The 21,706-nt window shown below is 67.5% G+C and overlaps 1 protein-coding gene across 2 annotated transcripts; it reads right to left on the reverse strand.

Annotated features, from left to right (window-relative positions):
• Positions 1 to 7,773: 7,773 nt before the first annotated feature.
• Positions 7,774 to 21,360, reverse strand: TNFAIP2 (TNF alpha induced protein 2). 2 transcript variants are annotated; one of them, XM_084888943.1, is made up of 12 exons: positions 21,341 to 21,360; positions 18,122 to 18,452; positions 17,277 to 17,910; positions 14,577 to 14,691; positions 14,312 to 14,434; positions 14,067 to 14,167; positions 13,063 to 13,161; positions 12,462 to 12,603; positions 11,528 to 11,650; positions 11,146 to 11,301; positions 10,859 to 10,980; positions 7,774 to 9,288 (listed from the first exon to the last, which is right to left on the reverse strand). In XM_084888943.1, exons 2-12 carry the CDS (start codon positions 18,435 to 18,437, stop codon positions 9,147 to 9,149), a joined length of 2,073 nt encoding a protein of 690 aa, XP_084745069.1. In that variant the 5' UTR covers positions 18,438 to 18,452; positions 21,341 to 21,360; the 3' UTR covers positions 7,774 to 9,146. The 2 variants fall into 2 exon arrangements, with proteins under 2 accessions (XP_084745069.1, XP_084745070.1); XM_084888944.1 differs by having other exon boundaries at positions 12,462 to 12,570; positions 21,341 to 21,359.
• Between the last annotated feature and the right edge of the window lie 346 nt (positions 21,361 to 21,706).

Raw genomic sequence — 21,706 nt, forward strand, 5'->3', positions numbered from 1 at the left:
GAGGGAGAGAGAGAGAGAGAGAGAGAGAGAGAGGGAGAGAGAGGAGAGAGAGAGAGAGAGAGAGAGAGAGAGAGAGAGAGAAGAGAGAGAGGGGGGGGGGGGAGAGAGAGGGAGAGAGAGAGAGAGAGAGAGAGAGAGAGGGGAGAGAGGGAGAGAGAGAGAGAGAGAGAGAGGGAGAGAGGGGGAGAGAGAGGGAGAGAGAGAGAGAGAGAGAGAGAGAGAGAGAGAGAGAGAGAGAGAGAGAGAGAGGGAGGGACATTAGTGATGGGGAGAATCACCGATCGGCTGCCTCGGCCTGTGCCCTGACGGGGAATCGAACCCTGACCTCTGGGTTCCTGGGCCGGCGGCCGGGCAGGGAATATTGGAAAGTCCCTGCGAGGCCGGTCGCTGAACAGTGGGGAGTGCTCTGTTCCGAGCGGAATTCTCTGAGGGAGACGGGTGTGTGTGTGTGTGTGTGTGTGTGTGGAGAGTGTGTGTGTGTGTGTGTGTGTGTGTGTGTGTGTGTGAGTGTGTGTGTGTGTGTGTGTGTGTGTGTGTGTGAGTGTGAGTGTGTGTGTGTGTGTGTGTGAGTGTGTGTGTGTGTGTGTGTGTGAGTGTGTGTGTGTGTGTGTGTGTGTGTGTGTGTGTGTGTGTGTGTGTGTGTGTGAGTGTGTGTGTGTGTGTGTGTGTGTGTGTGTGAGTGTGTGTGTGTGTGTGTGTGTGTGTGTGTGTGTGTGGTGAGTGTGAGTGTGTGTGTGTGTGTGTGTGAGTGTGTGTGTGTGTGTGTGTGTGTGTGTGTGTTGTGTGTGTGTGTGTGAGTGTGTGTGTGTGTGTGTGTGTGTGTGTGTGTGTGTGTGTGTGTGTGTGTGTGTGTGTGGCGTGTGTGTGTGTGGGTGTGTGTGTGTGTGTGTGTGTGTGTGTGTGTGTGTGTGTGTGGTGTGTGTGAGTGTGTGTGTGTGTGTGAGTGTGTGTGTGAGTGTGTGTGTGAGTGTGTGTGTGTGTGTGTGTGTGTGTGTGCGCACAGCAGAGGGGCAGCAGGCACTTCCCCAGGGGCATTCCCGAGGCCATGGCCTGGCCTGCCCCTCTGACCGCCGCCCCCTCCCCGGAGGGCCGGCACTGCTGGCTCCCGGGCAGCGGGTGGCGGTATTGAGCCGCTTTCCCTTCGCCTTGACTGGGCCTCTTCTGCTCTGCTGCTGAGTCTCCGAGGAGAGGACGGTCGCAGGGGGCACCGCTGCCCGCCCGGGTGTGCCTGCGGGCGGCGGGCGGGCGGCGGCGGGCGGCGGGCGGCGGCGCGCGGGCGGCGGGAGCCCTCCGCACACAGCTGGCCCGGCCGGCTGCGAGCCTCGCCCCCGCCGGCACCTCGGGCTGCACCCGGGCAGGGGCTGTACCCCCCCCCACCCCAGCCCCGCCCCGGGTGCGGCTGAGGCCAGCCTGAGACACCGCTGTGCCCGCGGGGGCCCTGTCTCTGTGCAGCTGAGCACACAGGCGTACAATGTGCCTCTGGCGATGTTCTCGGTTGTAGCTCAGCGACACCTGGAGGACAACAGGTTCAGAGGCTGTGAGTTGAGTGCGTTCGCGGTGCTGTGCTGGCTTCACCACCATCCCCCGGCAGTGCCCCCCCCCCCCCCCCCCCCCGCAGAGGAACCACTCAGTGGCTGCCCGTCCTCCCGGCCCCGCCCCCCCCGTCCTCCCCTCCCCATTCTCCCCGCCCCCTTCCCTGGCCGCCACCATTGTGCTTCCTTTCTTTTTAAAATCTATTTTTATTGATTTCAGAGAGGAAGGGGGGTAGAGAGAGAGAGAGAGAGAGAAACATCAGTGATGAGAGAATCATGGACGGGCTGCCTTCTGCACGCCCCCCTACTGGGGATGGAGCCTGCAACCCGGGCCTGTGCCCTGAGAGGGGTCTAACCCTGACGTCCTGGTTCATAGGTCAATGCTCAACCACTGAGCCTCGCTGGCCGGGCCAGGAGGGTCTTTCCAAGGACACACGTCTTATCAGCCCCGATTGCCTCTTCGAACCCCTCCCGTGCTTCCTCCTTTACAGCTGACATGAACCCCAACAAGGCCCGGGAGCCCTGCCCGCCTCTGTGGGCTCTGCTCGCTCCCTGCCCCTCCCCCCCCCCCCCCCCCGCCTGAGCACTCCTCCCCCTCCCCGCCCCCGCCCCCCTGCCTGAGCACTCCCTCACCCCCCCCACTGCCGCCCCTAAACAGGAGCCTTCCCAGGCCCCTGGCCTCCGCCCAGGTGGTGTCCTCCCTGCACTGCTCCCTCCAGGCGGCCCCTCCCTGCGAGTGAGAGGGCAGGGCGGAGTTATCCTCCATTCTGTATCGAGCCCTAGCCCTCACCCAACCAATCAGGGTTAGCCGAGGCAGTGACATCACCACCGACCGGAGTAAAACCCCTGGACTGGGCGAAATTTCCCTCTCTTCCGCCATGCTGCCGGCGAGAGTGGGCCAGAGCCATGCTAGCAGGGAAAAGGCTCTTTTGTTTTTGCATCGGACTCGGCTCCCTGGTGGTCCTTGGGGATCACGAAGTCTGGGCGTAACACGAGCACTCCAGGCCACGCCGCCCCCTGAACTCCACCGCCCCCCCCAACCACCCCGCACTGGGACCCAACGTCCCTCTGCTCACTCCTCTGGGCGGGAGCTCCAGGAAGGTCTGCCTGCCTGCAGGAGGCTGGGCGCCTTCCCCTCGCCCCTCCTAGTCCCACATGCACTGTGCGCGCCCCCTCCCCCTCCCCCGCCTTCGCAGGAGGGCGCGGCCAGGGTTTTGTGCAGGAGATGGGCCCGGAGCCCCAGGCTCTCCCCTCCCTGCGCCCATCACTCAGGCCTCCTCTGAGCAGGCTTCCTGAGGGGAACCTGGGAGTGGCCCACTCCGGTGACGAGGGTGGGACCTCAGCCCTCCCCCAGCCCACCCCATGGCAGGAGCAGAGGAACCACAGCGCGGTGGTGGGCCCCGGAGAGTGGGTGCTCCAGGACCCAGCCCCCCGAGCTGGCGCTCTCGGGTTTAAATTCACCCTCGGAGACCCTACACATTTGTCCCCAATTAAATGAGGCAGCCCGGCCGGCGTGGCTCAGGGGTTGAGCATCGACCTATGAACCAGGAAGTCTCAGGTTCGATTCCCAGTCCGGGCATATGCCCGGGTTGTGGGCTTGATCCCCAGTGTGGGTGTGCAGGAGGCAGCTGACCAACGATTCTTTCTCATCATTGATGTTTCTATCTCTCTCTCCCTCTCCCTTCCTCTCTGAAATCAATAAAAATATTTAACAATAAATAACTAATAAAAGGTTGAGGCAGCCTTGGCTGGTTTGGCTCGGCGGATAGAGCGTCAGCCCAAGGACTGAAGGGTCTGGGGTTCGATTTCAGCCAAGGCACCTGCCTCGGCTGCAGGTTCCCCGGCCCTGGTCAGAGTTCCTGCAGGAGGCAACCCACCGAGGCTTCTCTCATCTCGGTGCTTCTCTCTCTCCCTCCCCTTCCACTCAAAAAAAAAATAAAAATCAATGGAAAATATCCTTGGGTGGGGATTAACAACAACAAACTGTCGACGTAAGAAGCTGTAAGAACTTTTGTGCGTTTATCTGAGCCAAACTGACAACTGCCAGGAAGCAGACTCGCAGCGGGGCTGAGCAGATGCTCCGGAGAGCGCTCCGCAGCTGTGTCCCATCAGGAGGGTCCCTGAGGTCCCGGCGGAGATAAGGGAGGTGGAGGAAGCGGGGACCCTCTGGGTGGGGTAAGAAGTAAGCAGGGAGGGAGACAGCATGTTTTCCCAGCACGCGGAGGTGTATTCCGGGAACGTGCCCGAGGCGTCCGAGTCCCTGCTCCGGGGAGGCGGCGAGGGAGGGAGGGGACCATTCCTGAGGCTGTTATCTCAGAGGCCGCACTCCGGGGAGGGCACACTGACCTTTGTCCGGAGACGCCGGGCCGAGGACAGGACCGCCCGCCACAGCCCGCGTGCAGTCGGGAGGTTTAGCCCAGGCCGTCCTGTGTGGTTGCTGAGGTCTCCGGGTGTGTAAGGCTGCCACTGAGCTGCCAGGTTTACTCCGTGGCTCAGGCCTGGCCGGCGTGGCTCAGTGGGTGAGCGCTGCCCTAAGAACCAGGAGGTCAACGGTTCAATTCCCGGTCAGGGCACACGCCTGGGTTGCAGGCTTGATCCCCAGGGTGGGGCGTGCAGGAGGCAGCCAATGAATGACTCTCAGCATTGATGTTTCTATCTCTCTCTCCCCCTCTCCCTCTCGCTTCCTGTCTGACATCAATAAAAATACTTTTGTTATGTGGCCAAGGCCAATGCCCTGATCAGGCCTGATGGCGAGAAGCAGGCGTGTGTTCGACTGGCCCCTGACTGTGAAGCTTTGGAGGTTGCCAACAAAATTGGAATCATCTAAACTGATCCCAGCTGCCCAATTCTAAATATAAAAATCTTACACTAAGAAAAAAACACAAAAAAAAAACTAAAAAAAAAAAAAAATGTGGCTGTTTCTCACCACAAAAATGTGCCCCTGGTCCTGGCTCCCCCCATCGGTGCCCAGAGGTACCACAGGGTCAGTGTGCCGCCCCCTCCCCGCCCCAACTCGGTGGGAAGACCGAGGGCAGGGACCGCAGCCCCAGGGGCTCCGACAGCCCAGGGCCACGCACAGGCGCCATGCGGACCGGCCCGCACCTCGGAGCCCCGGTGAGGGTCTTCTGGGGCCGCCCCCCCCTCCCCCTGCGCTGTGGGCTCTGTCCCATCCTGCGGGCCCCAGAGGTGGGACTCACCGGAAAGGCCGCCCTCCCCCCAGCTCCCTGACCCTGAGCGGGGCGTCCCTGCAGGCCCAGCCCCCAGGGTGGTGCCCTCGCCCCTCTGGGAACGGATGCCAGCACCGCTTCCTCCCGGGGCCTGGCCCGGTGCGAGAGCTCAGCCTGCCGGCGCTTCTGATGCTTCTTCCTTGGGTCCCGCGGCCTCCCCGACGCGCCCGCCCCCTCTCTCTGGCTTCACCGTCACGCCCCAGGGCCAGGAGCCTCAGGCCAGTGACAGGCAGCCTCAGTTTTGCTTCTGCTCCAGGATGACCCACCAACTGCCTCCCGGGAAGCCAGAACACGTGATGCCGGCGACGTGGCCCCAACGCCCTCTGGCCCTCGCGGCCACCCATCCCCATGGTCCCCCAGCATGAGCACCGCGCCCCGCGGCGAGGCACCAGCTCCCCAGTGAGCCTCACTTCTTGGCTGCCAAGCCCGGGGGTCCGCTGGCTCCGCTGTGCGAAGGCTCATGTGCCCCGGGCGAGCGGGGCCGTCCAGGGCGCGCCCCCCCCCCCCCCACCGCCGAGCCCCGTGCTCCTTCTGAGCCCCGTGCACGGAGGGGAGGTCGGTCCCGGGTCAGGAGGCCGCCCCCCCCTCTGAGCCCTGTGCTCCCTCTGAGCCCGGTGCTCCCTCTGAGCCCCGTGCTCCCTCTGAGCCCCGTGCACGGAGGGGAGGTCGGCCCGGGGACAGGAGGCCGTCCCCCCCCTGAGCCCCGTGCTCCCTCTGAGCCCGGTGCTCCCTCTGAGCCCCGTGCTCCCTCTGAGCCCGGTGCTCCCTCTGAGCACCATGCTCCCTCTGAGCCCCGTGCTCCCTCTGAGCCCGGTGCTCCCTCTGAGCCCGGTGCTCCCTCTGAGCCCCGGTGCTCCCTCTGAGCCCCGTGCTCCCTCTGAGCCCCGTGCTCCCTCTGAGCCCGGTGCTCCCTCTGAGCACCATGCTCCCTCTGAGCCCCGTGCTCCCTCTGAGCCCCGCGCTCCCTCTGAGCCCCGTGCTCCCTCTGAGCCCCGTGCTCCCTCTGAGCCCCGTGCTCCCTCTGAGCCCGGTGCTCCCTCTGAGCCCCGCGCTCCCTCTGAGCCCGGTGCTCCCTCTGAGCCCCGCGCTCCCTCTGAGCCCGGTGCTCCCTCTGAGCCCCGTGCACGGAGGGGAGGTCGGCCCGGGGACAGGAGGCCGTCCCCCCCCTGAGCCCCGTGCTCCCTCTGAGCCCGGTGCTCCCTCTGAGCCCCGTGCTCCCTCTGAGCCCCGCGCTCCCTCTGAGCCCGGTGCTCCCTCTGAGCCCGGTGCTCCCTCTGAGCCCCGCGCTCCCTCTGAGCCCGGTGCTCCCTCTGAGCCCCGTGCTCCCTCTGAGCCCCGTGCACGGAGGGGAGGTCGGCCCGGGGACAGGAGGCCGTCCCCCCCCTGAGCCCCGTGCTCCCTCTGAGCCCGGTGCTCCCTCTGAGCACCATGCTCCCTCTGAGCCCCGTGCTCCCTCTGAGCCCCGTGCTCCCTCTGAGCCCGGTGCTCCCTCTGAGCCCGGTGCTCCCTCTGAGCCCCGGTGCTCCCTCTGAGCCCCGTGCTCCCTCTGAGCCCCGTGCTCCCTCTGAGCCCGGTGCTCCCTCTGAGCACCATGCTCCCTCTGAGCCCCGTGCTCCCTCTGAGCCCCGCGCTCCCTCTGAGCCCGGTGCTCCCTCTGAGCCCCGTGCTCCCTGAGCCCCGCGCTCCCTCTGAGCCCGGTGCTCCCTCTGAGCCCCGTGCTCCCTCTGAGCCCCGTGCTCCCTCTGAGCCCGGTGCTCCCTCTGAGCCCCGTGCTCCCTCTGAGCCCCGTGCTCCCTGAGCCCCGCGCTCCCTCTGAGCCCGGTGCTCCCTCTGAGCCCGGTGCTCCCTCTGAGCCCCGTGCTCCCTCTGAGCCCCGTGCCCCCTGAGCCCCGTGCTCCCTCTGAGCCCGGTGCTCCCTCTGAGCCCCGCGCTCCCTCTGAGCCCCGCGCTCCCTCTGAGCCCCGCGCTCCCTCTGAGCCCCGTGCTCCCTCTGAGCCCCGTGCTCCCTGAGCCCCGTGCTCCCTCTGAGCCCCGTGCTCCCTCTGAGCCCCGTGCTCCCTCTGAGCCCGGTGCTCCCTCTGAGCCCCGTGCTCCCTCTGAGCCCCGTGCTCTCTGAGCCCCGTGCTCCCTCTGAGCCCCGTGCTCCCTCTGAGCCCCGCGCTCCCTCTGAGCCCCGTGCTCCCTCTGAGCCCCGTGCTCCCTCTGAGCCCCGTGCTCCCTCTGAGCCCCGTGCTCCCTGAGCCCCGTGCTCCCTCTGAGCCCCGTGCTCCCTCTGAGCCCCGCGCTCCCTCTGAGCCCCGTGCTCCCTCTGAGCCCCGTGCTCCCTCTGAGCCCCGTGCCCCCTGAGCCCCGTGCTCCCTCTGAGCCCGGTGCTCCCTCTGAGCCCCGTGCTCCCTCTGAGCCCCGCGCTCCCTCTGAGCCCCGTGCTCCCTCTGAGCCCCGTGCTCCCTCTGAGCCCCGTGCTCCCTGAGCCCCGTGCTCCCTCTGAGCCCCGTGCTCCCTCTGAGCCCCGTGCTCCCTCTGAGCCCGGTGCTCCCTCTGAGCCCCGTGCTCCCTCTGAGCCCCGTGCTCCCTCTGAGCCCCGTGCTCCCTCTGAGCCCCGTGCTCTCTGAGCCCCGTGCTCTCTGAGCCCCGTGCTCCCTCTGAGCCCCGCGCTCCCTCTGAGCCCCGCGCTCCCTCTGAGCCCCGCGCTCCCTCTGAGCCCCGCGCTCCCTCTGAGCCCCGTGCTCCCTCTGAGCCCCGTGCTCTCTGAGCCCCGTGCTCCCTCTGAGCCCCGCGCTCCCTCTGAGCCCCGTGCTCCCTGAGCCCCGTGCGCGGAGGGGAAGTGACTGTCTGGCGTCCTAACCCCCGCCCCGTCCTCCTCCCCGTCCTCCTCAGGCGAGGGCTGCGGGGCGTCATGGGAAGGACACTGCGGGCCGACACAGCCGGAGGACGGGCTGCCCGGACCCCAAACCCTGAGAAAGCCGCCGAGGCCCCGCCCTGCCCCCAAAGAAATCACTGCACATCAATAAAAATTCCGAAGTGAGCTTTATGTGATCGACAAACCGTACAGAGGGCGCTCGGCAATACAGAGGCAGCGCTACCCAAACATCCACAACATCCACAGCGATCCCACACGTACACGGCTCCGCGCCCCGCGTTCACGCCGGCTCCTGGCCAAGTGCCTGGACGGGGGGCAGCCGCAGAGCGCTGGCCCGCCCGGCGGTGCCCTCAGGCCGTCACTCACCCCGAGTCTGCGGAGGGCCTGTGGGGTGGGCAGAGCTGGGGTGCGGGGGGGACTGAACCCGTCTTCCTGGGCAGGACCAGGTGCTCTCCAGGGCAGGGGATGAACGGAGGCCGCAGTGGGCAAAACCGTGGGCCCCCAAAGATGCCCACGCCCTAACCCCCGGAACCTGGGACCACGTGAGGCTGGGGGGAGGGGGGTGGAATGAAATCAGGTTGCCAACTGGCTGGCCTTCGGAGAGCGGAGGGCTCTCCGTCCGGATGGGCCACAGGTAACCGCCGGCTCCCGGCGAGCGGAGGCGGGAGGCAGGAGCCTGGGCGCCCTCGGGAGAGGCGGCCTCTGAGCACCGCAGGAGGCCGGAACCCTCCCCTGGAGCCGCCAGCAGGGCCCCGCACCAGAACTCTGGCCCCCAGAACTGAGAAGCTAGTCTCGTCTTAAGCTAAGTTTGTGGAAATTCGTTATAGCAGCAGTGAGGAACTAACATAGGTGCAGAGGGGTCAGAGGTCAAGCTCGCCCAGCCCGGACTCAGCCGGACTTCCAGGTGGAGGACCCAGGAAGGCACCCCTGGGCTGGGCCTGCTGGGGGGCAGGCTGAACCCTAGAAGGCCCAGGAGGCCCCTTCCGGGCAGGGGGTGCCTGCGGGCAATGCCAGCAGAGAGGGGTGGGTATGAGCTGCAGGGGTGGGGGCAGCCTGGAGGGGCTGTGCTGCGGGCTCTGCCCGGCCTGCCGGTGACTGCCACCCTTTCCAGGCGGTAAAAGCTCCTTCCCTCCTTCCCTCCCAGCTGCTTCCATTCCAGACCTATGAGCAGCTGGGCGCAGCCCTGGGGGAAGGGGCAGGCAGGTAAGGCTGGGCCCCCGGCCCTAGGCACTCAGCCCCGGCCACGAGGGCAGCTCTGAGGCGGACGGGAGGCCCCGGAGAGGAGGTGACCCAGGCCGCTGACCCCTGGCCACTCTGCCCCCTTTAGTGCATGACGATCAACGGCCACTTCTCAGGAGTGGCCTCCCGCTGGTAAGGACCGTCCGGGTCTGCCCAGGGCCAGGGACGGGCAGCAGCAGCAGCAGCAGGCCTGAGGCCGGGGAGGGCTGGAAACAAAGTGGGTGACTGGCTCCAAGTGGGGTGTGTCCGAAGCTCGCGGGCTCACAGCAGGTCCGTCCACAGGAAAAGCTAACCAATCTTTATTAGTGAAAACAGCGACTTGGGCGATTCGTAGACCCCCGTGTGGATGTCCAGGATGCTCCGGATGGCCTTGACCTCACTGCTTGACAGGTTCCCCTTGATGGCCAGGATGGCGCTCAGGTGGTCTTTGCTGGCAGGAGGAAGTCCCGTCAGTCCAGCAGGTCCCCTACGCCCCTGCTCACACCTCCCCTCTCCAGCCTCCCAGCCTGAGCCACAGCGCCAAGCAGCTCTTCCTCCCACTGAGCCCAACAGCATGGCCGCCCGGCCCCTGCGGGCACCCAGCTCCTGCCTCCTCAGGCCTTTCACCGGCTGTCCCTGCTGGAGTCTCCTCCACTGCTCCGAGGTCACAGCTCCTCTCAGCTAAAATGTCACCTCCCCCAAGAGGCTTTCCCACCCTCCAGTCAGACCTGCCGGTCACATCATCTGTACAACTTGCACGCGTGTTCCTCTGCTGTGAGCCCTCAGCGGGCTGTAAGCCACCTGAGGGAGGGCTGAGGCCTGCTCCGTCTTGCACATCATTGCATCCTGGTACCTAGCGCAGAGCCTGGCACCTAAGACCACCGGTAACTGTGGGAGGGATGGTAGGTGGATGGAAGGATGGATGAATAGGTGGGTGAATGTATGGATGAAAGAGTGGATAAATGGATGAATAAATGGGTAGATGGATTGATGAATGGATGGATGGATGGATGGAAGGAAGGAAGGAAGGAAGGAAGGAAGGAAGGAAAGAAGGAAGGATGAGTGGATGGATGGCTGAGGAGTGGATGGATGGGTAAGTGAATGGATGGATGGATGGATGGAAGGATGAATGGATGGATGGATGAAAAGAAGGATGAATGAGTGAGTGGATGGATGGCTGAGGGGTGGATGGGTGGGTAAGTGAATGGATGGGTGGATGGATGGAAGGATGGATGGATAAGTGAGTGGGTGGATGGCTGAGGGGTGGATGGGTGGGTAAGTGAATGGAGAGATGCAGAGTTGGATGGATGATGGATGGATGCATGAATGGATAGGTGGTGGATATGTAGATGACTGGATGGCTAGATGGCTAGATGTGGATGGTGGGTGAGTAGACAGCGAGATAGCTAGCTGGGTGGTTAGATGAGATGGGGAGATGCTGCTTGGATGGGTGGGTAGGTGAATAAATGGGTGCATGTGTAGGTAGGCGGGTGGCTAGGTGGATGAGTGCAGTGGATCAGCCAGGGGCTGCACTAGACTGAAACAGCAATCCAACTCAGGGCCCCTTCAAACTTCCTCCTCCATGTCTGAGGACTCAGCCCCAAACCCCATTTCCTTGCTCATAGGATCCTCAGGCAGCCTCCACTCTGGAACAGGGGCATGTGCCCAGGTTGTGGGCTTGATCCCCAGGAGGGGGCATGCAGGAGCAGCTGCTCAGTGATTCTCTCCCATCAGTAATGCTTCTGTGTCTCTCTCTCTCTCTCTCTCTCCCCCTTCCTCTCTGAAGTCAGTACAAATATATGTTTAACGACGACAAAAAGGAAAGCGTCAGCCTGGTAGGGATGAGCCGCTGTAAGACCTCGCCCGGGAGCCGGCCCAGTCCCGGCCTCAGCGAGGTCCGCAGCCAGCACTGCGTTGCGTGGCCCGTGGCCGGTACTGGAGGGCCCGCCCCAGAGAGGCTGGCTGCAGCCGGGACTGGCAGGGCCATACTGACTGCCCAGGTCCTGTGCCGCCTGTCTCACCTGAAGTCAGGGTACAGGGTGGCGTAAGTGGCCACCTCGATCTTGATGGCACTGGGGTCCTGCAGGCGGATGATCTCGGCGAGCGTCGAGAGGGCGGGCTGCAGCCAGGTGGCCGGGGAGCCCTGCGGGCACAGGCCTGGTTGGAGGGAGCGGCCGGCTCCAGAAGGGCCCCGGGCCCAGCGGGGGTCAGGCCAGAGCACTGAGCTTGGAGAGGCCCAGGGGGCAAGGGCAGCCCGTTGGGGGGGTATGAGGGGGGATGGAGGGGGGGTTGGGGGGTCAGTGCTTACGTGCTGAGTGCAGAAGCGCTCGATGAGGTTGGCGTTGGCCAGGACCTGCCCGGCCAGCTGCTGCTGCTGCTCCGCGGTCTTGAGGACCAGGCGCCGCTTGCTGAGCCGCACGATGTACTCCTTCACCAAGTGCACGTGGACCAGCTCCATGAGCTCCTGGGCGGCCAGGGGCAGAGGCAGGGCCGTGAGCCCTCCCCACGGAGCCACGCCCTCCCTGCGGAGCCAGCAGCCCCGGCCGGAGTTCCGGGAGCACGGATGTCAGGGCCACGGAGTGCGTGCACGCGTGTGGGCGTGCCGCGTGGCGCGCAGGCCTGTTAGCTGCGTGCCCGGCTGCGCGGCCGCCGGACCAGCCCCCCGCCCGCCCTGCCCCGCGGGAGCTCACCTCCTGGAAACACTCCCGCAGTTCCGAGAACTCGGGCAGCCGGGCCTCCACCACGGACACAACTTCCTCCAGGGTCTGCGCCGCGGCCGCCCAGCGGGTCTGCGTGAGCCTCTTGAACAGCGGCTGTGCCGGGAGGAAGGCAGGATGTCTGCCCGCCCTGCAGGGAAGGCTGCCAGCCGCACACACGCTCACACGCTCACACGCTCACTGACACGCAGGGTGGCCCGGGGGCCAGGGGACCCGAGAGCGGCGGGACCCAGGGCGGGACTCGGGTCACCGGCAGGGAGTGGAAGGGGGTCTGTGTACCCTCCCCCAGGACGCCCGCTGGGGCTCCTGCAGCGCAGTCTGCCTGCTGCTTTCCCCCCCCCCGCCCCCCCCTCCGACCTAAATAAATAAATTCCTGCGTAAACAAGGCTGCGCCTGACTGGTGCCAAGTCACCCGGGTCACGGTGCGGCCTCACCGCCAGCTGGCCACCCATGGCCTCCCACCCTGTCGCTGGGTACAGGGCGGGCGGGCAGGGGCCCCTCCTGCTCCTCTCCGGGGACCCGAGCCCTCTGCTAAGGAACAAGGCCTTTCTGGGGGCTTCTTGGCCGGCAGATATGGCGTGGCGGTGGCTGCCAGAGGCTCTGAGCATCCCTGCTGGAGTTCGGTATGGGGACAGGCAGAGGGGGGGGGGGGGGGAGTGTGCAAACTTGGGGACTAGGGGGCCGCTGAAGCTTTTGTGTGTCCTCCCAGCCCTGGGAGGCCCCTCTGAGGCCGAGCCCAGCCAACATGGTGGAGGTGAGGGCGAGGGCGAGGGCTCACCAGCCTCTCCACACCCAGCCCCACACCATGCCTCCCACATGGCAGCCTGCCACTCGCCCACCCCCTGGCGGGCCATCCCCTGGCGGGCCACCCCCTGGCGGGCCCCGGGCGGGCGGGCGGGCGGGCTACCTTCAGGTCCAAGAACAGGCCCTGGAGCAGGGTGTCAAAGCCGCGGCTCTTGAGTTCATTCAGGGGGCGCAGGGGGTCCTGGGGCGCCTGCCACTTCTCTATGGAGATCCTGGAGGCCATGGGCGGGGAGGTCACGCCGGCCCTGCTGGCCCACAGTCCAAACCAGAGCCGGTGAGCCCGAGGCCAGTCTTCCTAACCACCTCCTCCCTCTGGAACCCGCAGTCCCAGTCACCCCATTATAACTCCAGGCAGGCCCAGTCTGCTCATCCCCGCCCCCGCCCCACAGCCCCTTCCTGACTGAGGTGCGGGAGCTGCTCAATGGGCGGAATCGCTGCCCGGTGTTCCAAGGACACCATCACCGCGGACCTGTGCCCGAGGCAAGCCCCCCCGGAGCGCTCCCGCGGGCTGGCCGCTCAGGTCCACCGCCCTCCTCGCCTACTCCGCGGCTGTGCTTAAGCCGCCCTGGCCTCGCTCCCCCGCCCCCTCACCTCACCCCCCTCCGCACTCGCCTCTGCCTCCCAGCAGCCCTTCCCTCCAGCAGGCAGGCTGGTGCTCTGCTCCCACCCCCCGGCCGCCCGGCCCGCCGCCCTCACCCTCTCACCGGAAGGTCAGGCAGTTGTTGATGTTGGCCATGACATTGGCCCTGTAATTTCTCAGCTGTTTGCACCTCTCCAGAAAGTCATCAAAGGCCCGCTGGTAGCTGATGAGACAGGAAGGGGCGCTGGCGGGACCAGCACAAACACCGGACAGGAGCAGCACCCGGGTCACGGCGCCTCTCCCGGGCGGCCCCTCGGCTTAGGGCGGCCCTGGCCCCAGCACCCCGAGGTCCTGCCCGGCTCCCGGGCAGGGGCCGCCGAGCTCTGGGAGACTGGAGGGGGCCGTGGTAAACAGAGGGGTCCTCAGAAGTGGGGAGGTTTCTGCCTCAGCGGCCGCCATGGCTCCCGTGAAAAAGCTCGTGGCGAAGGGGTTCTGAAGTTTCCTCTGGATGCACCCACCCCGCAGAAGATGGAATCATGGATGCTGCCAACTTTGAGCAGTTTCTTCAGGAGAGAATCAAAGTGAACAGAAAAGCTGGGAATCTCTGCGGAGGGGTTGTAACCGTTGAAAGAAGCAAGAGTAAGATCACTGTAACGTCTGAGGTGCCTTTTTCCTAAAGGTATTTGAAATATCTCACCAAGAAATATCTGGAGAAGAATAACCTACGGGACTGGTTGCTAACAGCAAAGAGAGTTACAAATTGTGTTACTTCCAGATAAACCAGGATGAAGAGGAGGAGGAAGATGAGGATTGAAGCTCATTTATCTGGCAAGTTTTGTATGAGTTCTTGAATAAAACTTTGGAACAAAAAAAAGAAGAAGTGGGGAGGGAGGCAGCCAGGAGTTGGGGGTGGAGACTAGGCTGTCACTGAAGGGGAGCCCAGGGTCTCCGTCCCTCAGGGGCACCCCTGGAGCTGAGGGTGCTCTGCTGGGAGCTGTGCCGGTAGGGTGGGGCCCTGGGGCCCAGGGCAGGGGGGCAGACACCCGAGGGGCCGGAGGGGCACCAATCTAGCCTGGACCGAGCCGGGCACAGGGTGGAGGCGGCAGGCAGGCCCTCGGGCACACCCACCTCCTCAGAAACGCAGCCAGCTCGGCCAGCAGCATGCTCTTGATCTGCTTGCCCAGGTCCAGCGTGATGCTCTCCGCCTTGGCCGTGCCCTGGGAGATGATCTGCAGGGAGCGGGTAAGCTGAGCAGGGGCCCACGTGGACCAGGGCGGGGGGGGGGGGGCACGCTGGGAACGGGGCGGGCTCGGAGGCGGCACGTGTGCGCGTCAGGGACGGACGGCGGGCTGCGGGCCGGGCGGGCTGTCCACCTGGATGATGTCGATGGCCAGCTCGCTGTGGCAGTGGCCGTTCAGCCTCTGGGGGGCCACATCCTGGGCCCAGCGCTGCGACTCCAGGTCCAGGGCTCGGGTCATCAGCTCCTTCACGCTGGACTGGGGGCAGGGGCGAGTCAGGTCAAGGTCGCCAGGAACCCATCAGCCCTGCCCCCGGGGCCCTGTCAGGTTCCCGGTGTCCCGTCCGCCCCGCTTCCTTCCTGCCCCTCCCGGCCCGGCGCTGGCGCCCTCGCGGACTCACCACCTCGTTGGACAGGAACGTGGCCTCCAGCAGCCGGATCTGCTTGGGGGGCAGGAGGCTGCCCAGGTTGAGCCCCTGCAGCTCACCTGCCAGCGAGGAGCTGTTGATGATGTCGCTGTGGGCAGAGGGGGCTGGCGTGAGGAGACAGCCCGCCCAGCTCCATCCTGAGCTGAGAGCACCCCCCCGCCTGCTCTCCCCTGCCCTGAGCGCCACCGTGTCACCCAGGACCCCACCCGGCCTCTGCGTCTCCGATGATGGGTCCTCTCCTGTTCCGGGAAAAAGCCTTGGCACCTTGGCATCACCCTGCCTTTTTTTTTTTTTTTTTTTTTTTAATATATTTTATTGAGCCGAAACCGGTTTGGCTCAGTGGTAGAGCGTCGGCCTGTGGACTGAAGGGTCCCGGATCGATTCCGGTCAACGGCATGTACCTTAGTTGCGGGCACATCCCCGGTAAGGGGTGTGCAAGAGGCAGCTGGTCGATGACTCTCTCTCATCGATGTTTCCAACTCTCTATCCCTCTCTCTTCCTCTCTGTAAAAAATCAATAAAATATATTTTTAAAAATAAGTAAAAATATATATTTTATTGATTTTTTACAGAGAGGAAGGGAGAGAGATAAAGAGCTAGAAACGTCAATGAGAGAGAAACATCGACCAGCTGCCTCTTGCACACCCCTTACCGGGGATGTGCCCGCAACCAACGTACATGCCCCTGACCAGAATCGAACCTGGGACCTTTCAGTCCACAGACCGACGCTCTACCACTGAGCCAAACCGGTTTCGGCATCACCGTGCCTTTTACTCTCTCATCCACTCAGGCTCCAAAACATCGCCATCTCCACCCTGCCCCCATCAGCCTCCAGCCACCCAGCCCAGCCACCCCTTCCTCCCCAGCTCACTGCCACAGCCTCCTCCCAGACTCCTGCTTCCGCCCTGTCCACCGGCAGGCAGAACCTGCTGGCCGCCTCCTGCAAATCAAACCCCATCTCCCCTCTGACACAGCAACCCGCTCCCGCGGCAGCAGCCTGGACCTGCCACCCTCCCACCTGCCCTCCCTCTCACTCCCCTGCACCCCGGCCTGGGCCCCCTCCCTCCGGCCAGCGGCCACCGTGCTGCCCTCAGAGGCCGGCCGCCAAGCAGGAAGGGCTGCCACAGGGCCTGGAGGCGGCTCCCTCACCCTCCCGGCGCCTCTGCGGGGCCCCGGCCCCCGGGGACGGCCCCACCCTAGCACTTCCTCAGCCTTTGTCTGCGGGAGCTCAGGGGCGGCCTCTCTGCCCCTCACAGCCGGACACCATGTCCCTGTGCTGCCTGCACTCCTGCCACACAGGCCCACAAAGCCTCCGAGCCCCCTCAGGCTCCGTGGGCCCGGCCAAAGGTCCCGTCACCGGGACAGGAAGGCGGCCTGCCTGGCAGAGGTGTGTGCGCCCAGTGCTTCCTGGTGAGTCAGGCCGCAGTGCCTGCCTGTGCCGCCTTCCTGTGCCACCTCCCTGTGCCCTGCTGACTTCTCGCCCACCACCCGCTGGGCCCTTCCTCCGGACCCGCTGACCCAGCAGCACCAACGGAGCCCCTGGCCACCCCGTGGCCCCCGAGGCCCTCACGGCTGCTCAGGCTCCGCCCTCCAGGCTCCCAGGCCTTCCACTGGGGCTGGGCAAGGCACCCCTGGCTTTGTGCTGGGCACGGCCACACTCGCTCTCTCCCCACCCAGCGGGTGCTGAGACCCACGGCGTCTGGGTAAACCGGGACACCTGACGCTGGACCCACGGCTGCCAGGCCCCCTCCGCCTCACCGCCAGCCTCCCACCCGATGGCTCCAGCCCCTTGGCCAGAGCTCAGCTCAGCTGTGGCTCCCAGGGGCGTCCAGTGGGCCAGGAGGCCCAGCCCAGCCCTGCTCCCCATGCATCCAGGGGCCCCATAACCTGTCCATAAATCCAAACGGGGACAAGCTCAGCCAGCTCCCAGAATGCCTCCCGGCTCAGCTCAGGCCCAGGGGGTGACCCCTTGCCAAGAGCACCGCCCTGCCCCTGCCTTCTCCCCGGCCCCCTCCCCTTCCTCCTGGGGGCCTGGGGGCTGTCCCTGCTCAGACATTGGCTCCTGCTCCCGGCAGACCCTACGGGCACCTCCTCAGCCCACTTCCCGGACTGACCAGGCCAGGCTAGGGCCCTGCCTTGGGCTCCTCCAGGTCCTGGCCCCTCTGCCACAGCCCTTCCAGCTCTGGGTGGCCATCGTCTGCCCCACCCCTCGCCCAGTTCATGAATGAATGAAGTTCTTGGCCCAGCCGGCGTGGCTCAGTGGTTGAGCATTGACCTGTGAGCCAGGAGGTCACGGTTCGATTCCTGGTCAGCCTGCAGGAGGCAGCTAATCAGATTTCTCATTATTCATGTTTCTCCTCCCTCTCCCTTCCACTCTGAAATAATAAAATGTATTTTTTAAAATAAATAAAGTCTCTGCCTTTCTCTGCACCCTAGTTGCCCCAACTGCCCCAGTTTCCCCAAGTGAGGCCCTGGAACGAATGGTTCCAGGTGCAAAGCAGACCCCAGAAGGCCTGGGCTTCATCCTGGCTCCGCCCACGGGGGCCCCGCCCCGCGGACCAGGGCCCCGCCCACAGGGACGCCTCCCCCCGGCCATCCCCCCTCTCCCCCCCCCACCTCCACCCCCTCCCCCCCCATCGCCCCGGGCGCCTCCGGGCCGGGCCCGCGCACTCACTTGGGGTAGAGGCTCTGCACCCAGAGCAGCAGCATGTAGGTGTCGCGCGGGCACAGCTCGAACTGCGCCATGGCCGCCACCTGGGCCGCGAAGTGCGCGTGGTAGGCCTCGGCGTAGGTGGCCACGACGCGGAACTCGGCGGGGAAGAGCGGCTTCAGGCGCTGCGCCACGGCCTGCAGGTCCTCCCGCATGGTGCGGCCCATGGCCAGGAAGGCGCGCTCGGCCTCCGACAGGCCCTGGGCGGCGGCGGGCGGCCGGCCCAGCCGCTCCTCGGCCTCGCGGGCCACGTCGTGCCGCCACAGCTGCAGCCAGCGCCGCGGCCGCGTGGGCGCCAGCGCGGGGGGCGCGGGCTCGGCGGCCGCGCGCCGGTCCTCGCGCTCCTGCTCGGCCAGCACGGCCAGCGCGCGCCGCAGCCGCCCGGGCTCGGGCTCGGCGTCCAGCGGCCGGCGCAGCGGGCCCAGCACCTGGTCGCGCAGCAGCGCGAACAGCGCCTCCACCTTGCTCTGCCGCCGCACCAGCTCCGCCTCGGCCGTGCCGCCCGCCGCCGCCGCCGCCCGCAGCTCCCGCTCCAGCCGCATCAGCGGCGCCGCCGCCTCCAGCTGCCCGCGCTCCAGGGCCGCCTTCAGCTCCTCCACTGCGGGGGGGGGGACACACACACGGCGTCAGCGCCGGGCCCGGGCGCTCCCCCGAGGCCGCGGCGTCCAGGCTCCCAGCCCCCAAACTGGGCAGGGGCGCGGGGAGCCAGGAGGGGACAGGCGTCCATGCCCACCATGCCGCCCGCTCTCCTGGGCCGTGAGCCCGGCCCGCCGGCCCGGACACGGACCCGCACCCCGGGCCCAGCCTACCTGAGGGCAGCGGGCCCGCCGGCCCCGGCGCGGCGTCAGGCGTGCGGGCGGGCTCCACGGAGCCGGCCGCGCCCTTCTTCTTCTTCCCTTTGGTGAAGAGGCCGAACACGGTGGCCAGGCCTTTGGACTTCTTCTTGGCAGTCTCCGCCTCATCCCGCTCCGGGGCCTCCGGGGGTGGCACCAGGTCCTCCGAGGAGGCCTCGGACATGGAGGCCTCGGACTCCGCCTCGGACGCCGTGCGAAACTTGAGGGGGCTCCCCAGGAAGTCAAGGGCCCCTGCCCCGGGCAGGCCTTGGAAGGTCATCATCTTCAGCATCGCTCGGGCTCAGGCCTGGGCCGAGGGGAGGGCGGCGGTCAGCGTCACAGCACTCAGCGGGGCAGCCTCGGTGCGTGCCAGTCCCCCCGGGTGGCCACCTGGGCGCCAGCTCCGCCCCTGCCCCACCGGGTTTCTCAGCCCCCACCGCTCCTCCCGCAGCCCCCACCGCTCCTCCCGCAGCCCCCACCCCAGCACCGCCAGGCAGGGAACAGGCTGAGGCCCCCCCTCCCAGCTGGAGGGCCCCCCTTCGCTGGCAAAACTTGCTCGGCAGCCCACCCTCTGGGCAGGGGCTGCAGAGCATGCGCCCTGGGTCCCACGGGCCTGGGGGGCACAGGGGGCTCGGTCCCATTGCACGGAGCATGGACCGAGGCCCGGAGGGGCCCGAGGCAGCGAAGGCTGGCTGAGCCGGAGGCCCGCCCTGCACGCCCTCCATCTGGCCAGCGCTTCCCTGGTCCTGTCTGGCTGTGGGGTCCCAGAGGGACACTGAGCAGGCAGAGCCGTCCCCTCGCCTGGCTGTGGGCACAGAAGCCACAGACGCCTCCCGCACCAGGGGAAGGACTCGGAGAGTGACCGCGGGGGCCTGGCCCCGCTTCTCCTGCTCCCCACGGCGAGGTCAGCACCACAGCAGCTCTCACCCTCTGTGCCCTCCGGGTGCCCACCCCGCACTCCCCCTGGCGGGGGGAGACCCGTCATCCAGGGACAGGACTCCGGGAGGCCTGAACACCCCACAGGCAGCAGCTCACCCCTGCCTCCGGTCCCCCAGCACCTCGCAGGCTGCACCCCGAAGGCAGGACCCTGTGCCCAGAAGGCTCGGCCGCTCAGAGCGAGGCCAGGGCCGTGGAGGAGCACGGCCGACCCCGGGAGTGAGCGGGCAGAGTGGGGAGAGGGAGCAGACGGGCCAGGCCTTCCTGGGACCGGGTGACCCATGACCACGGTGCCTTCTCCCACCCCAGAGTGAGCGTGCCCAGGCAGGAGGCACACAGCAACGACAGCCACCCGGCGCAGCCCGCCACGCGGCCAGGGGAACGGAGTGTGGGTGATGGGGGCTCAGCGTGACCTGGAGCCCCGCTGCCTCCCACCAGCCCACACCCTGTCCCAGCCCCCTCCCCCCCGCTCGCTGCTCACCCCAACCCCTGAGCTTGGCCAGAGCCGCTCGGGGCCAGGGCGCCTGGCCTGTTCCCACTGGCCTCCCGGGGGCCCTGGGCGGGTCCTCCAGCGCTTCCGCTGCACGTGGCCTGGGGGTCCCACCGCAGAGCCCAGGAGGGGTACTGAGGGAGCCCCCAACCAAGGTCCCGTCTCTGCCTTCCCACGACTGCCCCAGCTTCCCTCCCAATCGTCCATTTCATGGCACTCACCCAGAGGAGCTGGCCTGGCCGGCTGGTGGGTGCTCAGGCCCCCCCAGGGGCCTGCCCCACCTCTGCCCCCCTCCTGGGGCGAGGCAGAGGCCACCCTGACCCGCAGGGGCCCAGCCCCACTCTGCCCACCTCCCAGTCCCCACACAAGCTGGGCTCCATCTGACCTCCAGACGCTGCTCTGGCGGGTCCCCACGGGGTTCCCCTCCTCCCCTGGGCACAGACTCCTTCTCAGGCCCCCAAACTGCAGACCCGCACCGCCCAGCGCCGGCCGCGGGGCCCAGGGCGGGTGCGGGGGTCAGCCGGCAGGGGCGGCAGAGTTCGCTCCGCTCAGCGCAGCCCTCGCTGGGCGGTGAAGATACAGGGGCCGGCTCAGTCCCACTGGGCGACATCCGTCCTCCCCCTCCTCCTCAGGCACACAGCCCCCTCCTCCCTCCCGCCTCTGCTCCGGGGTCCTCCAGGCTGCAGGGGGAGTGATGGCTGGGTCACACAGCCCTCTCCCTGCCTCCTGAAATGGGGAGACCCGCACCCACCCCACAGCCCCCTCCCGCCTCCCCCAGGGCACCCCTTCCTGCCTCCCCCAGGGCACCCCTTCCCGCCTCCCCCAGGGCACCCCTTCCCGCCTCCCCCAGGGCACCCCCTCCCGCCTCCCCCAGGGCACCCCCTCCCGCCTCCCCCAGGGCACCCCTTCCCGCCTCCCCCAGGGCACCCCTTCCCGCCTCCCCCAGGGCACCCCCTCCCGCCTCCCCCAGGGCACCCCTTCCCGCCTCCCCCAGGGCACCCCTTCCCGCCTCCCCCAGGGCACCCCCCGCTGCCTTCCCCGGGGCACCCCTTCCCGCCTCCCCCAGGGCACCCCCCGCTGCCTTCCCCGGGGCACCCCGTGCTTTGAGCGCAACCCGGTCCTCAGCGCCCGCAGCGCAAGCCCGGGGCAGGGGCCTCAGTTTCCCCAGAGGCGGGGCTGCGGGGTGCCAGGGCCTGGATCGGCCGCCCCCTCGGTCCCCGCCGCCGCCCCTCGGAGGACCGGGGAGCCCCCCCGGAGGACCGGGCGGCCCCGGAGGACCGGGCGGCCCCTCGGAGGACCGGGCGGCCCCGGAGGACCGGGCGGCCCCTCGGAGGACCGGGCAGCCTCCTCGGAGGACCGGGCGGCCCCGGAGGACCGGGCGGCCCCTCGGAGGACCGGGCGGCCCCGGAGGACCGGGCGGCCCCGGAGGACCGGGCGGCCCCCCCCCCCCCGAGGACCGGCGGCCGCCGGGCGATGGACGGACCGGACGCGGAGAGGAGTCACTTACTGAGCCGCTGCTGCCTCTGCCCCCGCGGCGCCCGCGGCCTCAAAAAGCCTCGCCCGCCCCGCCCCGCCCTCCGGCCCGGAGCGCGGCGGAGGCGGGGGCGGCGGGGGCGGCGGGCTGCGGGTCCGGACGCGCAGCGCCCCCCGCCGGCCGGCCGCCCAGCAGGCACGGGAGGGAGGGTCCCTGCTCCCACCGCGGGCGGGCCCGGGCCGGGGGCGCGGCCGCCGCAGGCCCTCCCCGGGGTTTGGGGCGCCGGGACCCTTACCCACGGCCGCCGGGGACCGGGTCCGGCTCCCGCCCATGGTCAGCGGCGCTGCTGATTGGCTGCTGGAAGCCCTGTCCCGCCCCCGCCCCAGGGCAGCCCCGCGTCCTGCGTCACAGAGCCCGGCCCAGCCCGGCCCACCGCGCTGGGGGCGGACCGTCCACCGACCCTCCGGGCCGCGGGCTCCGGCGGCTCTGGCCCCACCGAGCGGGAGGGGCTTCCCGGAGGGGCGCCGGGGCTGCGGGGGCCGCTGAGGACGGAGCCCCGGTGCGGGGTGCTGCATGCTCAGGGGCAGTCCCCCGGAACGGGTTGCCCGAGGGCACGCAGGCAGAGTGGAGCCGGAATCCCCCCCGGCCCAGGACCCCGCTG

This window comes from Pipistrellus hanaki, assembly GCF_964339955.1.
Source record: "Pipistrellus hanaki genome assembly, chromosome: 1".
In the NCBI taxonomy this organism is placed as follows: Eukaryota; Metazoa; Chordata; class Mammalia; order Chiroptera; family Vespertilionidae; genus Pipistrellus; species Pipistrellus hanaki.

Excerpts from the sequence above, each read along its gene's own strand:
- TNFAIP2 (XM_084888943.1), bottom strand. The coding sequence starts at position 18,437 with ATGCTGAAGATGATGACCTTCCAAGGCCTGCCCGGGGCAGGGGCCCTT. Across the intron at positions 14,692-17,276 it reads GTGCAGAGCCTCTACCCCAA|CGACATCATCAACAGCTCCT; the intron begins GTGAGTGCGCGG and ends CTCTGCCCACAG. Across the intron at positions 12,604-13,062 it reads AACAACTGCCTGACCTTCCG|GGCCGGCGTGACCTCCCCGC; the intron begins GTGAGAGGGTGA and ends GTGGGCCAGCAG.